At 33.7% G+C, this 15,780-nt stretch overlaps 3 protein-coding genes across 3 annotated transcripts; 1 reads left to right on the top strand and 2 right to left on the bottom strand.

Moving 5' to 3' along the window:
* Positions 1-1,031: 1,031 nt before the first annotated feature.
* On the bottom strand, positions 1,032-1,852 carry LOC129431269 (hemoglobin subunit beta). The gene is made up of 3 exons (XM_055189087.2): positions 1,675-1,852; positions 1,358-1,580; positions 1,032-1,264 (listed from the first exon to the last, which is right to left on the bottom strand). Exons 1-3 carry the CDS (start codon positions 1,764-1,766, stop codon positions 1,136-1,138), a joined length of 444 nt encoding a protein of 147 aa, XP_055045062.1. The 5' UTR covers positions 1,767-1,852; the 3' UTR covers positions 1,032-1,135.
* A 5,688-nt stretch (positions 1,853-7,540) lies between these two features.
* Positions 7,541-8,362, bottom strand: LOC129431266 (hemoglobin subunit alpha). The gene is made up of 3 exons (XM_055189078.2): positions 8,201-8,362; positions 7,887-8,094; positions 7,541-7,783 (listed from the first exon to the last, which is right to left on the bottom strand). Exons 1-3 carry the CDS (start codon positions 8,293-8,295, stop codon positions 7,655-7,657), a joined length of 432 nt encoding a protein of 143 aa, XP_055045053.1. The 5' UTR covers positions 8,296-8,362; the 3' UTR covers positions 7,541-7,654.
* Positions 8,363-10,615: 2,253 nt separating this feature from the next.
* hbba1 (hemoglobin, beta adult 1) lies at positions 10,616-11,512 on the top strand. Its single transcript, XM_055189069.1, has 3 exons — positions 10,616-10,776; positions 10,880-11,102; positions 11,273-11,512. The coding sequence occupies exons 1-3, from the start codon at positions 10,685-10,687 to the stop codon at positions 11,402-11,404; spliced, it is 447 nt and encodes a 148-aa protein (XP_055045044.1). The 5' UTR covers positions 10,616-10,684; the 3' UTR covers positions 11,405-11,512.
* Positions 11,513-15,780: the final 4,268 nt, after the last annotated feature.

Genomic DNA, 15,780 nt, shown 5'->3' with positions numbered 1-15,780 from the left:
CAATTTCTCAAATTAAAAAAATACTAAAATATATTCTTCCAGCTTACACAATTTACCTAACAAAAATTCTACTTTTTATATTTTTTAATAGATGGACTTTTTAGTTGAAGATTTTGAAAAGTTTTTTATTATGGTAGAGTTTAGAAATCGAAAACTATTAATTTTATTTATCCAATAATTGTGTTAATGCTATGTTGTATTGACAATTATTTTTGTCTCTGTAGTTAAATTCACAATTATTTAACATTGTTGTATTTAGTTCTTAAATTAAATATATTAAATTGACTGACTCTGGCATGTATAGTATTTTAACGACAAAATTTAATCTTGACGTTACATAATTAATTTAAGTTTGTTTGCCAAGACAAAAACTCAGATAATTGTTTTGTAAGAAAATATTGCGTAAAAGCTTCCCAAATTCCTAATAAAATAATAAATCGTGACATATTTACCTTATTTCGAAACTGAAAAGTTATTAGACTACCAGTTAACTTATCCTAAGATAACATCCCTTAAAAACATAATCCACTATTACAAAAAAATATAATCCTCTATTACAAATATGCATTTTGTGTATAATTTTTTATTTGCCAATGAAAGTCACTCAATTTTCACTAAACTGGATGTTACGATTTTTTTTCTTTTTGATTTATTATAGAAGTGTAAACATGACCAAAATTTTTTTTAAGGGGCCATAATTAAAATGATATCAAAGTATATTTAGAAAAGACTTACAGAACAAAATATATATTTACGTGACCCTTTTTCTAATATAATTCTCAGTAGTGCAGTAATGTCTTAAAATAATAACTCATTATGAAACTGATAAATAGTAATACATTTAAACTTTGCGCTTATAGCTGCATGACTTGATAAAATATTGTACCGAAATGGTAATGTGATTATGTTGTTTTGTGTGCCTAATAAATATGATATTAGCAATAACTTATACCAAGATTTGAGTTTTCTGTTTAAATGTCTGAAGCAACAGCGAACCCATGAATGTAAAAAAACACAAAATGCAATGAATATTAAATATTGAAACGTTTATTTGCTTTAACACAGAAGAACAAAATGTTTTGTTGTAACATCAGATGTCAGATTCTCTGTTTATCAGTCAAAGCATTGTTGATCTCTAGTGGTATTGTCTCCTGAGAGAGGCGTTCACAACAGCGAGGAACTTCTGTAAAGCAGCCTGGACTTCAGGGGTGAATGCAGCTCCCAGTTGTGCAGCGACAACAATGGTAATGCAGTCAGCCAACAGCTGTGGATGAACACAGATGATATATAGAAATTCAATTTTATAAGTGATAAGATTGTTATGAAATAATGTATGATTTAATGGATGTTAAATTACCCTGAAGTTGTCAGGGTCTACGTGGAGTTTCTCAGAGTGCAGAACACTTAATTCGGCATATGTCTCTTTGATGTTGTCCAAGTTCTTCAAAGCTTTCCCCAATCCACCAACGACAACTTTACCGTGAGCAGCAACCATTGGGTTTCCCAGGATGGCAGCGGCGTTGTACAGGTTTCCAAACTTACCGAAGTAACGCTGGGTCCAGGGGTAGACGACAAGGCATCTGAAAGACACAAAGCAGAAGCACTCAATTATAATGTTAGAAGTTTATAATTTAGTTGTATAAGTTAGGTTTTGTAAGTGTGATGGTTTGATACCTTGCCAAGGCCTGATGACCAAGGGCATCGAGGTCTACTTTAGAGAAGATGTCCTGAAGAGTGGTGCGCTCAAAGTCTGTCCACTGAACCATGTTTGCGACTGTGGAGTTTCAGACAAGTGTCTTTAACACAAGCTTAGAAGTCCTGTGAACAGATGGTTTCTCTTAGAAACTTTTAAATGCGCAAAATCACCACGCCTCTTAGTAGGCTGTCCAGTTTGTGGGCTGGATCTGTCGTGTGCAATCCAAGATAAATTACAGATACAGACATGAGTGTACATTTGCATTATACACTAACAAATTTAGACATATTTGGACCAGACGTCAGTAAACATTAGACAAACATTTGAGGTTTAATTAGAATCCTATATTCGGTTGATAATTGACAATAACAGCGTTTCGTTAAAAAATAGTTACATTGTCTTAAGATGCCTGATTACTCATTTGAGTGTAAGTGATTGAAACGAAAAATTTAAAATGTTTATTTTAATACACGAGGAAAATAAAGATATTGAATTGAAGACATTGGATTTCATGTTGTTAATGTAAAACCTTTAAACAATGTGAATTGTGAAAAACGCATAATATGTGAAGCTGCCCTGAAATGTCAGTAATCGAAATAATCGAAAGGCTACATAATGGCTTATAAACACACCGAAATTCCTTAAAGGGAAATTCCATGCAAGTAAAATAGAAATTTCTTAACAGTAAAAATGTTAAAGTTGTAGAACATTTTGCATAATGTTTTTTTCAATATGTTATTAGTACAATTATTTTTATGTTCAGTAAAGCTGTAGCAAGCCATGGCTATAATATATACCTTACAGTGATTGCTATACTCTACTGTCAGTCTTATGGCGTCCCTTGTTGTCGGGGAAAATTCATGTCACTGGCAGTACACGGCCATATTTCAAATAACCTAACTCTCACTTTAAGCAGTAGAGGACACTCTCTAATTTTATGCAGCAGGGGACGCTCTCTATTATCAACCAGCAGAGGACGCACTTTCGTTTTAACCAACAATGGACGCTCTCATTTTAAACAAGAAAGGGACATTCTCACCCTAATTTTATCCAATGCACACACTCTAATTTTAACCAGCAACGGACACAATCTAATTTAAACCAGCAATGATCGCACTTTTATTTAAACCAACACAGGGCATAATTTTATTTTAACCAGTGTGTTGAATGCATCAGTGATGCATGTCTTAGAAATGCTCTCAGTTTGTAGGACAGAGGTTTCCGCCTCCCTTATTATTACCACAAAACGTATAAAGGCCGTGTGCTGCTGTCTTGGTTTTCTTAGTATTCATAAACTTCACTTGTTAACATTTGAAGTGGATCAAAACCTTTCATAAAAGTTGTATTGAAACCAATACCCAATAGGTTACCCAGCTAGCAGAAAAAAGTTGTAAGAACGCTCCCTGAAAGTTCCCAAGGTTCCCAAAAACATTCTGCCAACGTTAAAAGTGTCCAGTTTTCTTTAAGTTCTAAGAATGTTTCTGGGTTGTCTGGACGTTAGAGTAATGTTACATTTTACCATTTTTAAACGTTATGACAATGTCATGTTTTAATGTTCACACAATGTTTAAAACAACAACTGTTTATTATATTGACTTGTTTGATTGTTATGTAAATGATAGAGAAACATTGAATTTTATTATTTTATAAAACATTATTTCTGAATGTTCAGTAAATATATTGCTGTAGAAAACACAATTCACTTATTAGGTTTAGATGTTGATGTTTTCTTTCATTTAAAGTCAACATTATTGTGATTAGTGTTTGTTTTAGTTGGACTCTTAACACTTAACTTTTTGCTTGCTAGTTTTTCCCTGGTTGTGTCAGCTTTGTGTTAATGCACCACAATTGTTATGAACATGTAAAGTTAATAGTGTAATTCTGTGGTTGTTGGTACATAATGGTAAAAATCATCATCTAATTAATAAACTCCTTAATGATAAACTGCTGTGAAAGTGCTGGATCTCATATACATTATTGACAGAAAATAAACTTTTGATTAGTTAATTAATTAGGTGATGATTTTTATCATTATGTACCAACCACCACAGAATTACACTATTAACTTTTCATAACAAATGTGGTGTATTAACAAAAAGTTGACACGACCAGGAAAAAAACTAGCTAGCAAAAAGTCAAGGGTCAAGAGTCCTGCTAAAACAAACACTAATCACAACAATGATGGCTATAAATAAAACAAAACATCAACATCTAAACCTAATAAGTGAATTGTGTTTTCTACAGCAATATATTTACTGAACATTCAGAAATAATGTTTTATTAAATAATAAAATGCAATGTTTCTCTATCATTTACATAACACTATAATAAGTCAATATAATAAACAGTTGTTGTTTTAAACATTGTGTGAACATTAAAACACAACATTGTCATAACGTTTAAAAATGGTAAAATGTAACATTCCTCTAATGTTCAGACAACACAGAAACGTTACTTAAAGAAACCTGGACACTTTTTACGTTGGCAGAACGTTTTTGGGATCCTTGGGAACTTTCAGGGAACGTTCTAAGAACTTTTTTCTGCACTGTGTATATTCTAACATGTTCAGTTTACTTAAAGGGGACATATTATGAAAATCTGACTTTTTCCATGTTTAAGTGCTATAATTGTGTCCCCAGTGCTTCTATCAACCTAGAAAATGTTAAAAAGATCAACCCAATAACTTAGTTTTGGTAAACCATCTTCTGCAAGCATGTGAAAAAATAGGTCATTGTAATTTGGCCCTTATTGTGATGTCAGAATAAGGTAATACCGCCCACTTTATCTTCACTATCCAACCACAGCACAACCATTTAGTATGGAGAGAAAGAGAGAGATAAAATATTTCACAGCACAATTGAGCTTCAATTGCAACAACCACCATCATTGTGATCAGTGGTTGCACTTCATCCGCTCATTTGCATTTTAAATTACACACCCAAAACGGCACACTTTTGCTCAGACCTATTTTTGACTTAGTTTACATCTTAAAAAAAATGTCATAATATGTCCCCTTTAAAGGAGCATTTCACCCATAGAAACATGAATCTTTATTGAAAGTGCGTCATGTTTGTAGTCAAAATGTAACATACATTTCGAATTTGGTGCTTATTTGACAGAGAAAAGGGGTGTTTGTAGTCTCACTCCCTCAACAAAGATATAGCACTTCCTTCTTTCAATGATGCAAAATGATGATTTTTACATCATTGAAAGAAGAAAGTGTAACACTGAAATCTGTATTTCTCCTGTCTCAAACGGCAACTGGGGAAATGATGCACGACCATTCAAAAACATGACTGGGGTTCTAATTATACAAAGATTAATGCAAATGGGTGAAATGTCCCTTTAAAAAAATGAAGGAAACCGATTGCCCTTATTTTTCCAAAGCAAACTTAAAAGGAAAATTAAGGTTAACTTACTAATTAGCTATTGTTTACTCAACTCATTCATAACTCATGTGCATTGTAAATGGACAAAATTGTGAAACTTTCTTACCATTTACCTTCACCATCATTGAGATTTGTATCAGAAATCATGATATCTCTCTTTAGCAATAAAAAACCCTAAAGCATTACAGCAGGTTTTTTTCAGAAAGTGCCATATTAGCAACATTATCATGTGCTTTATTTTCTTTACCATTTATTTATATACAAATGTTTTATTAACAATTTAGCACAATATAATATTTATAACAACCCCAGATGATCTTAAAGGCTTATCTCCTACATCAAGCAATAAACAAGTGGTCTTATTAAAACACTGTAACAATTGCTATAAGAGGAGAGTTAGTTCACAGAAAGTCAAGGGACAAATGTCTAACTAAAGGCAACAGTAATCACGAAAATGGTGACTTCAAATGAACCCATAACAAAAACACAAACTGGAGATTTAATGTGATACATTTTGTGGTAAATGTCCATTTGACTTTTGATTACGTGTTACTTAAACAGTGGGATTTTGCTGTTTTCATAATATTTTGCCTTTCTTCTTCATTTTAGTATTACTTTCTCCAGAAAAAAATCTCATCAAAATCAAAAATTAGAAACAGGTGTGGGAAACATGAAGCATGGGAAACGCGAATCAGATGAACGCAGACGTAGGCCTAATTGTGGACATGTTATAAATCAACCCAGTCTCACGGCAAGTCGTGTTATAGTAACGAAAATTTTGATTTCGTGTTTGATGACACGAATTTCCGCTGTTTTTCGTGTCTCTGGAGGCGAGTGTCTTTTTCGTCCTTTCTAGCACAAATTTCTATCAATGTCTGTGGCACGGCTTTCTTTATCGTGTCATTTTGTATTTTGTTTTCTCATCGTTGTTTTCTATTTTTTGACCATTGTCGCTTGGGGTTTGGGTTAGAATCACTTTCTGCGACTTCCTAACCCAAACCCCAGCTCTAACCCCAACTCCAGGCGAGAATAGTTTTAAAAGTGAATGAAAAACAGGTAGAAACCAATGCAAAAAATAACATCCTAACGCAAACCCCGGATCTAACCCTATACCCCCAAGCGACAATGATTTAAAAATAGGAAACAACGATGAGAAAACAAAATATTAAATGACACGATAAAGAAAGTCGTGCCACAGACACGAACAGCAATTGATAGAAATTCGTGCTGTGAAGGACGGAAAAGACATTCGTCTCCAGAGACACGAAAAACAGCGGAAATTCGTGTCATCAAACACGAATAAATTAATCAAAATTTTTCGTTACTATAACACGACTTCCCGTTAGACTGTGTTGCATAAATCGTTCTGTTTAAAAATATAAACTTTAAATAAACAAATAAGAAGAAATATAAAAAAATAAAATACAAAATTATGTTTTGTAATATTTTATGTTATTATATTTAAACAATACTGATGCAAAAATTTAGCTGAATACAGAAAGACGAGTGCAAAATATGTTTAAATTAGCACGCCGTAAACGGACATAGACTTTGAAGCGATCTTGACCAATGTGAGAGAAAACCTTAACAAAAAATATGAAGAAATATTTAGTGAAATAGCTTGATTAATAAGGGTCACACTTATGCGCAATTTGTAATTAATTTTTTGATAAAATGTTCCCTTAAACCTATATACTTCACAAAATGTTCACTTATGTTTGAAGTTACTGTTAGGCTACACTCTAAAAAAACAAACGGTGCTATATAGCACCAAAACTGTTGATTTGAATCGTAACCATAGAAGAACCGTTTTTAGTGCCATATAGCACCGGTGAAGCACCGGTGAAGCACCTGTGTAGAACCATATAGGTGCCATATAGCACCACTATAGCACCACATTTGGTTCTACATAGCACTATATGGTTCTACACAGGTGCTTCACCGGTGCTATATATGGCACTAAAAACGGTTCTTCTATGATTACGAGCAAAGAACCACTGTTGGTGCTATATAGCACCGTTTGTTTTTAGAGTGTATAGTTAGAATAGAACTGCCTGATTCATTATTTATTTATTCACTATTCGTTCTCAAAAGGTAAAACAATATTGTGAGTTATTTCAAAAAAGCTGTATTTTTCAAACTCAAACACAAGTATCTTACATAGGTCAAGCTAGAATGATACTGCACATGGACACCGGGTAAAACGTGCATTTTTCTATTTATTTTTGATGGTAGGATGTAATGTAATAAAAAAAATTGCCGATTAACCCTTAATATTTTATGTAGCATGATATAACATTATTGTATTATTAAATATAACATGATAATAAACACTTTTAAATAGAAACCATTTGCCAAAATAATTAATAACTCAGTAAGAATAACTTTTAAGATATATTTGCCAGTGCAGGGATTTGGGAACACTTGATTAGGAATAAACCAAAAGACAAATCAATAATGTAGTTCTGTGCTTTTTATTGAGAAATGTTATTCAGGCATTAGACACACGTTGGTTAGAGATGAGGTGCTGCTCAGAGTTGCCTGTTGACATTAAATCCCGATTGTAAGTTTAGCGGTATTTCTCAGAGAGAGCCAGGGCCAAGTTCTGGAAAAACTTGTCAACTGACACGTGAACCTCGGGGGAGAAATCTCCAGGGAAGAGCATGCCAATGACCACTATAAGGTTGGTTGCAAGGATCTAGAAAAGATGAATAGTAAACATATGACACTTTTACCACATCCATGACAAGATTTAAATATGCTATCACACTGATCAGTTGTAGTGATTTTGTGGGATCTACCTTGAAGTTGGCCGGGTCAATACGGAGCTTGAAAGCATGAAGTTCGCTGAGAGCTGCCAGAGATCCCGTAAGGTCGTCAATCTTTGACACGGCCTCACCAACTGCACCCATGATAGTCTTGCCGTGCTTCTTCACAGGAGCAGAGCCAGGGCTCAGGTCAGCCCAGTGAGAGAAGTAGGTCTTGGTCTGGGGGTAGACGGTAAGCATTCTGCCAAAAACAGCAATACGGAAAATAAGTGTTCACATATATGTATCAAAGCAAGATAATAAAAACCACTTTGTTACAAAGTAACCATATATTTGGTCAGTATTACCTGCCAAGAGCTTCAGCACCGATATCATCGGCCCTGGAAGAGATCTTGCCCCAGAGGGCCTTCACGACAGACTTGTCCTTGTCAGAGAGACTCATCGCTGCTTTCTTCTTTTTCTCAAGTTAGACTGACTTTGGGAAAAGATATTGGCGTACAGATGAATTCGTCCCACTTTTTATATTAAACTAGAGAAGGGCACACCCAGGTAATCTGTACAAACCACACCTCTTCAACACATTACGGTTGATCTCAAATACTTGGCAAACGTAGCGATTTCGTGCATCTTGTTTAATTGAGATAACAAAATATATATTTTATCTAAATATGCCCACTTCACGAGCTATGTATGCTACTACGTTTGAGTATTTTATTATTCTGACTTAAAGTAGCCTACAATTAAATAGGTACACTGAAAAACGAACTTTTTGGTGTAGTAAAATATATAAGATTATCCCACATAATTAGCTATATTAACATTTGTTAATAAATGTCATAAAGGTTTAAGCTCTTATATTATTGATGTTGTTTTGTTGTAATGATAATTTTGTGAAGTCACCGTTTAGGTGAGCAGTGTTTCCTTACATAAACTCTGTTAAAACGTTTTATTGTATTTCTCTCCACAGTACTGAGAATGCATGTCAAACACGCAATTCTGTGTTTGTTATACGTGGAGATTCAAGTTTATTTAATGACTGACTTACAGTCATTCGTGAATTTTGTGTTATAATGCCTTTTATAACACTTAGAATAACTAAGACAACTATGTTTTTAACAACTATGTTAAAAAGATAGTAAATACAATCTATCATAGAATAATAAATACGATTTATTTAATATTTTTAGGACAGCAATGCTTCAATATTCAAAAAGTCATTGACTTTACCTAAACAATTCAAATAAATGTAACTTCTAAAAGTGACATACTTAATTATTTAACAAATGTTTCATGCATTCTTAAGTAGATTTGATTTGAGTTTGGTCGGTAAGTTGCACTTAAAAAGTAGCAAATTTGACTTGTAAAATCCTCAAAAAAAGTTTGTGCAAATTGTTACAAGTTGTTTTTTCAGTGTATTATACAAGTTAACGTGTGGACAAATTTTAAAATAGTAACCTGAAATCACCTGCAAAGCAAATCTGATTTTCTAGGTACATTTAAACCAACCATTGGGTTTGTCGTGTGCTTTAAAGAACCCAGCGTTTAAACTGAACTATACGTTAATATACGTATACTCTACACATTATTTTGCACTCAAAGCATTTCGTGGTATAGTCAATAAATATTTAATTTATTTATTCATGTTAATGAACATGATTTTCCTTTTTTTCGTGTCATTGAGCACGAATGTCTTTTTTGTGTCACTTAACACGAATTTCTACACTGTCAAAAATAAAGGTACGAAGCTGTCACTGGGGCAGTACCCTTTAAAAATGGTCCTAATATGTACCATTTAGGTACAAATATGTACCTTTAAAGGTACATTTTGGCAGTTCAAAGTACTAATATTCACTCTTTGGGTACAAAGTTGTACCTTTTAGAAAGGGTACTGTCCCAGTGACAACTTTTGTACCTTTATTTCTGAGAGTGTACACAGTAAAAAATGCATCATGAAGTTAAAACAACTTGATTATGCAAGTCAATTCAAGCTACTTTTTAAAGTTTTGACAAGTTGAAATTGTTTCACTTTATCCGTTAAAGTAACATAAAATATAGGTTGATTTAATTTAATTTCTACAGGGAATAAATTGTTTTCCTGTTCCCGAGCACGACTTAATTTGTTCGTGTCATTTTATGTATTGGCTATATTTTTCTATTTTTAAACCATTGTTACTTGGGGTTGGATTTGGGTTAGGATGTAACTTTATGTATTTTTTTCCTATTTTTAACATTTATTTTTGCCCCATTGTATGTTTTTTAAGAAGGGTTAGTATTTTTTTTAATTTTTTAAAGAAATTATCATGCAACTAATTTCCCCTATCATGCAAATTTATGCCCCGTTGTGTTTTTGTGTTTTTATGCCTTTTCAAAACTGAAATGCAACAGAAAGTCGTTCTAACCCGGCAGCCCCAATCGACAATTGTAAAATAAATAGACAGATATGTTTAATATAAACACTTTTTGAAGAGTTTTGAAAAGGTATAAAAACACATACATTTGCATGATAGGGGAAATTAGTTAGCATAATAATTTATTTAATCTGTTTAAAAGTTAATTGATGATCAACAACATAAAAATTTAATATATATATATATATATATATATTCATGCTAATAATCTCTTACAAAAATAAGTTTTTAATCTCATCAGTAAAGTCCAGACACGTAGGCATAATTAAAGCGTGCCAGAAAAATCATCCAATAAGATTTTGTATTTGTTGATGGGCGGAGACATCACGCGTCAATAAATTGTGCACCGGTTTCCTAATTGTTACAAGTGATTTCTGGTAGACAGCTTTAAGCAAGTACCTGTGAAAATCCTAAAGCGTCAACATGGTTGAATGGACAGATGCTGAACGCAGTGCCATTACTGGTGTGTGGGGGAAAATCTCCGTCGATGAAATCGGACCTCAGGCCCTGGCCAGGTATCAAACTTATTAAACGTTATTAAAACATTGTTTTGTGATATCAAACGCACAGTTTAGTTACTACAGTTGTTAACAATTCTATTATAATTCTGCATTTCAGATGTCTGATCGTGTATCCTTGGACTCAGAGGTATTTTGCCTCCTTTGGAAACCTTTCAAGCCCTGCTGCCATCATGGGTAACCCGAAGGTGTCAGCTCACGGCAAAGTCGTGATGGGTGGTCTGGAGAGAGCCATAAAGAACTTGGATAACATCAAGGCCACCTATGCCCCGCTGAGTATAATGCACTCTGAAAAACTGCATGTGGATCCAGACAATTTCAGGGTAAGTTAAATCCGACCCAGGATGTGCATTAATAAAACACGGGCGTCTTTCCAAAATAAACTAAGCGCAAATGAATCTGTAAAATAAGTGCCCGGAATTATTGTTGTGCTGATATTATGGGGACATATTTTAAATAATGAAGAATAACTAATTGGTCTGCTCTTTTACAGCTTCTCGGGGATTGCATCACCGTATGCGTAGCCATGAAGCTCGGTGCCTCAGTTTTCAATCCTGATGTCCATGAGGCCTGGCAGAAGTTTCTGTCTGTTGTTGTGTCTGCCCTGTTAAGACAGTACCACTAGAGCCTCATCGCAAATGACTACCAGCTACATTGCAGAAGTTCGCATGGAGCAGATAACACAAAGATCAGAATCTTATAAAACAAGATAAATAAAAATATGTTAAAAGCACTTTATTGTTGTTTGCTTTTTTCCCAAAACAATATTTAAATTGATCTTTGTCGCAACTTTTTGGGTAACAGGAATTGTGCACTCTAAAATGGTTGTTTCAATCGTTTGTCGGGTTATAGGGAAAACCCTGGATGGGTTAAATTAACCTATTATTTTCTTTAAATGAGCCAAATCTATAAAACCTTTATTACAAGTCATCTGGGGATGTCCTCATTTTTAAAAGCAATATATAAATGTAGGTTCTTTTTTTGCAAAATATTCCATCAAAAAATATAACATGGTGTATTATCATTAATTTTTTTACAATTAGCTGTACCAAAACAAACGTGTCTGTATTCTCCACAAGCCAAAGTGATTAATAAACAAACAAAATTATGTTTATTTGAAAATGTACCATTGAGCAAACACTGTGTGCAGGTTCGACCTCACGAAGCGATGTGTTTGACGTCATAATGCCGATAGGTCTGCCCACGCATTTTCATGGAAATGACTGTGTTACTTGTCACTGCTAAAATCCACCTGCATTTAAATAATAAATAATTGCGCGGGTGACATGTTGTGAAATATAGGTAGAATTATGCAGGGGTTTTCGCTTAATTCGTCTTACTAAAACAGACAATATATAGGCCTATATTTTTTATCTTTACAATGTCAGCAAAACGCAGTTGATGATGAAAAGGATATATGTTAGGGATTGTATTATGGTATACAACAATTATAGAAAACAATAGAAAAATAGTTTTTATTTACAAACTGAATGATGCGCTGTGTCCCATAACCTTATTCTCAGTGAATAAGTTTGTTGGCATTTCTTACGACTAATAGGCCATTAAAATAAAGACAAATTCCGCATTGGCGAAATAGGCTTTTATGCCAACACACGCAGTGTACTTACGCGTTTAAGGCTTCGATTTCTACAAATAAGAAGTATTTGTTATTTTGTATGCATATCCCACAGGCACCCCCCCCCTTCGGATATGTTTTTGGAGAGTTAATTTAGGAGACCAAGAAGCTCCCTATTGGTTAGGGGGGGAAATGAAAATATGTACCTCGGTTTGTCCCTGGGGCAGTACAATTTAAAAATGTCCTATTATGTACCATTAGATATGCATTTCGTACACTGTACCTTTAAAGATACTAATACTGTATGTATCTTTGGGTACTAATAAGCGCTTCTTGGTACCAATATCTCATGAACTCTATAGAAGGTATACTTTTTAAAGGTACCGCCCCAGTGGCACCTGGGTATATTTCAACAATTTTTTCCTGACAATATAAAAATACGTAGAATTATGCATCACTTTATGCAGGACTTTATGCATCACCAATAGGCTACTTTCTAATTTCTATGAGTCAGTCAGTTATGGTGTGATAGATTTGCACACTGTGGGTGTTCACCGCTTGAATTCAGTGATAAAAAAATTACATTTATCACAACCTCCAGTGGCTGGACGGACTAATTTCAACGTAAGATGTTGAACTTCTTATCTATTTAATTTGCTATGAACATAACAGTCATGTTTAATGTCGGAATAGTTAATATTGTAAGCTTAATGTTGGAATAATTAATATAAAAATGTTAATATTTGGAAATCCTTTATCGGCCAGAAATGATTATTCCTCAAAAGGGTCATTATTAAATTAAAATGTTTGCAATGCTTTTCAAATACAACAACGAGAAGTTGGCTTATTTTTCAGCTTTTATCATGGATTCATTGTATGTTCCAGATAATAATGCATTTGCATTTACACATTTGGAAGACGCTTTAATAGGCTACAAAGTGTAATTATAATAATAATAAATCCCAAGAAATGTTGGTGCTGGGAATTCAATACATCTAACCTCCTCGTTTCTATAGTCCAGTGAGGCGTATTAGACAAAATGGCTTTAGATGTTCTTTAGATGTATGGTTAACATACATAGTTTAATGTTTTAACTCAATTCACAGAACATAAATCACTGTATCATTGGTAAGACTTAGTTCACACTTTTTTAGAATGGGCCCCAGGAAGACTAGCTAATGCATAGACTTTCAGCTAATGGGATCCATAATCAACTATGAGTTTTGCAGTGATTCCATCTATATTTTTATGCACATTTGAATTAACACACAAAAATAGCTGTATGGAAACATGACTTGTCCATGTTATATTGAGATGTTATGTTGAGAATTTATATTATGCCAATTTAAATTTCAAATTGTTCATACTGTTAAAATAAATTGACATTGGCATAAACAATTCAAGTTTGTATTGTCGGGTTCCTTTTTTAAACTTTTGATGAAACTAAATTAGCATTGTGTAATTATATTTGCAAAGACAAAGGACAAAATAAGTTTGCAGTTACATATTAATGTTGAACACTACAGACAGTCTATAAAAACCGCCAGATCTAACCAGAGTTAAGAATTAATTTGTGAAGCACAGTTTCTACTTTAACACGGATGTTTAAACAAATGTATCCAACAACACATAAGACCCTGTGCCATGGTTCAAAACGCAGCAGGGAATAAATGAATTTAAATTATGACATAAATTGACATTGCCTGTTTTATTTTTATGTTTTTATTTATTGTGATGTGATTTATATTATTATATAACATTTTTCTCAGTATGTACACTGCGTACTCTGTGTATAGCGACTGTACATCGAGACAAACTAATTTAAATCTAGGCCTATAAAGCTGAAAGAATAAACAAACCCGCTGCCGAGTGTGTTCTGTCACATAGCTAGTTATTCAGACTGTGCTCATGCCTACTTAACCACTAGCCCAATACCGGAAACATATCATGAAAATATGCATGTGTGGTTACAGGGTTGGTGGGTCTTGAAGCAGGCGAGTAGCTGTCCGCATTTGAGGTGCTGAAATCTGACTATTCATGGTTTTAGGCACGTTATGTTGTGCCGCCATCTTTATGACCAGCGCTCTAAAACGCAGTTTAAAAATGCACTGAAATAAAAATGAAAGTATATGTTATATATTTTAATTTTTTCAAGGTAGTCTAAATAAGCATGCAATCAATCGCATGAAATCATGTTACAGTTGCAAATGCACAGAATATAATGTATCTTAAAATCAATGTATAATTAATTTCATAATAATTTCCGCTTATTTCTGTTGTTATTTTAAGTCCCTTGGTTCTAAAATGTTTGTTCGTTTGTCTGTAGGCTTTCTCCCTTTGCAATATGGGACAGTTTTTGTTAACCTGACTTGATACGTTAATATATACGTAACATGTGGTAAAATTGAGTGGTCTTTCTGTTTTAATGCCCTGTTTTCCCAAACAGATTAATCTAGGGCTACTTTAACTTGCCGTCTAAGCTGAAGTCAGTATTTATATATTGTATTATCAGTCATGTCAGGACACATTTAGGCTATGTAGCTGCTGGAAAGTATACTAACGTTTTTGAAGCAACATAATTCAGACATACAGGCTAACTAACTACAACCAGCTTCTCTTGATAGCAGCAATTCATTGTCACATAAAATAGAAAATTGAAAATTGTACCATTGACTTCAATAGTAGGAAAAACAAACAAACTCTGAGAGTGTTTGAAGGTGAGTAAAACATGACATAATTAAATTTTTTGTGTGAACTGTCCCTTTAATGCAGTGGTTCTCAATCCTGGTCCTGCATGGGGGCCCACTGCTCAGCACATTTACTATGTCTCTTTTATCTGACAGACTCAGTTTAATTCAATGAAATATCTGCTAATGAGTGGATGATTTAAATAAGGGAGACATACAAAATGTGCATAGCAGTGGGGCTTCAGGGCCAGGATTGAGAACCACTGCTTTAAAGGAAGTAGTGGAATCACTCAAATGAAATTAATAGAAAATTACTCATTTTAAATATTAATGCATCACTGTACATTTGATGATGTTGACTGTAAAGTCATTTTTGTTCTTATAGAGCATGTTTGATTTGGGTTACCCAAAGTGTTTATAACTGTCACTGTCCCACAGGTGGGACGTTTGGCATTACATATTTAAAACAATAATTACATAGTCTAAACCTACACCAATCTTGACAAACTATATACCGTTGGAACGCTCTAAGAATGTAGTTTTAATATATCAACACCATTTTGAAAAAAAAAGTATGTAGTAAGAGTCATTTTCTAAAATGTCGCAAACCAACAGGTGGGCCCAAAATGTTATTAAATATTTATTTGTAAATGTCCCATTAACCTGAAATAACCTCGACAAACTATATATTGTTGGAAAACTACATTCCCCGAGCTTTCATATTTCAAGGCCATTTGA

Source organism: Misgurnus anguillicaudatus, chromosome 19 (genome assembly GCF_027580225.2).
Source record: "Misgurnus anguillicaudatus chromosome 19, ASM2758022v2, whole genome shotgun sequence".
Lineage (NCBI taxonomy): Eukaryota > Metazoa > Chordata > Actinopteri > Cypriniformes > Cobitidae > Misgurnus > Misgurnus anguillicaudatus.
Note: the sequence above shows the minus strand (reverse complement) of the source record. Positions and strands in the feature narration are given on the sequence as shown.

What these genes read in the sequence shown, in the direction of transcription:
- hbba1 (XM_055189069.1), top strand. Translation starts at nt 10,685, where the DNA reads ATGGTTGAATGGACAGATGCTGAACGCAGTGCCATTACTGGTGTGTGG. An exon ending in GGACCTCAGGCCCTGGCCAG is followed by an intron (nt 10,777 to 10,879) that starts GTATCAAACTTA and finishes TCTGCATTTCAG; the next exon opens with ATGTCTGATCGTGTATCCTT. An exon ending in TGGATCCAGACAATTTCAGG is followed by an intron (nt 11,103 to 11,272) that starts GTAAGTTAAATC and finishes GCTCTTTTACAG; the next exon opens with CTTCTCGGGGATTGCATCAC.
- LOC129431266 (XM_055189078.2), bottom strand. Translation starts at nt 8,295, where the DNA reads ATGAGTCTCTCTGACAAGGACAAGTCTGTCGTGAAGGCCCTCTGGGGC. An exon ending in GGTGCTGAAGCTCTTGGCAG is followed by an intron (nt 8,095 to 8,200) that starts GTAATACTGACC and finishes TGTTTTTGGCAG; the next exon opens with AATGCTTACCGTCTACCCCC. An exon ending in TTGACCCGGCCAACTTCAAG is followed by an intron (nt 7,784 to 7,886) that starts GTAGATCCCACA and finishes CATCTTTTCTAG; the next exon opens with ATCCTTGCAACCAACCTTAT.
- LOC129431269 (XM_055189087.2), bottom strand. Translation starts at nt 1,766, where the DNA reads ATGGTTCAGTGGACAGACTTTGAGCGCACCACTCTTCAGGACATCTTC. An exon ending in GGTCATCAGGCCTTGGCAAG is followed by an intron (nt 1,581 to 1,674) that starts GTATCAAACCAT and finishes TGTGTCTTTCAG; the next exon opens with ATGCCTTGTCGTCTACCCCT. An exon ending in TAGACCCTGACAACTTCAGG is followed by an intron (nt 1,265 to 1,357) that starts GTAATTTAACAT and finishes GTTCATCCACAG; the next exon opens with CTGTTGGCTGACTGCATTAC.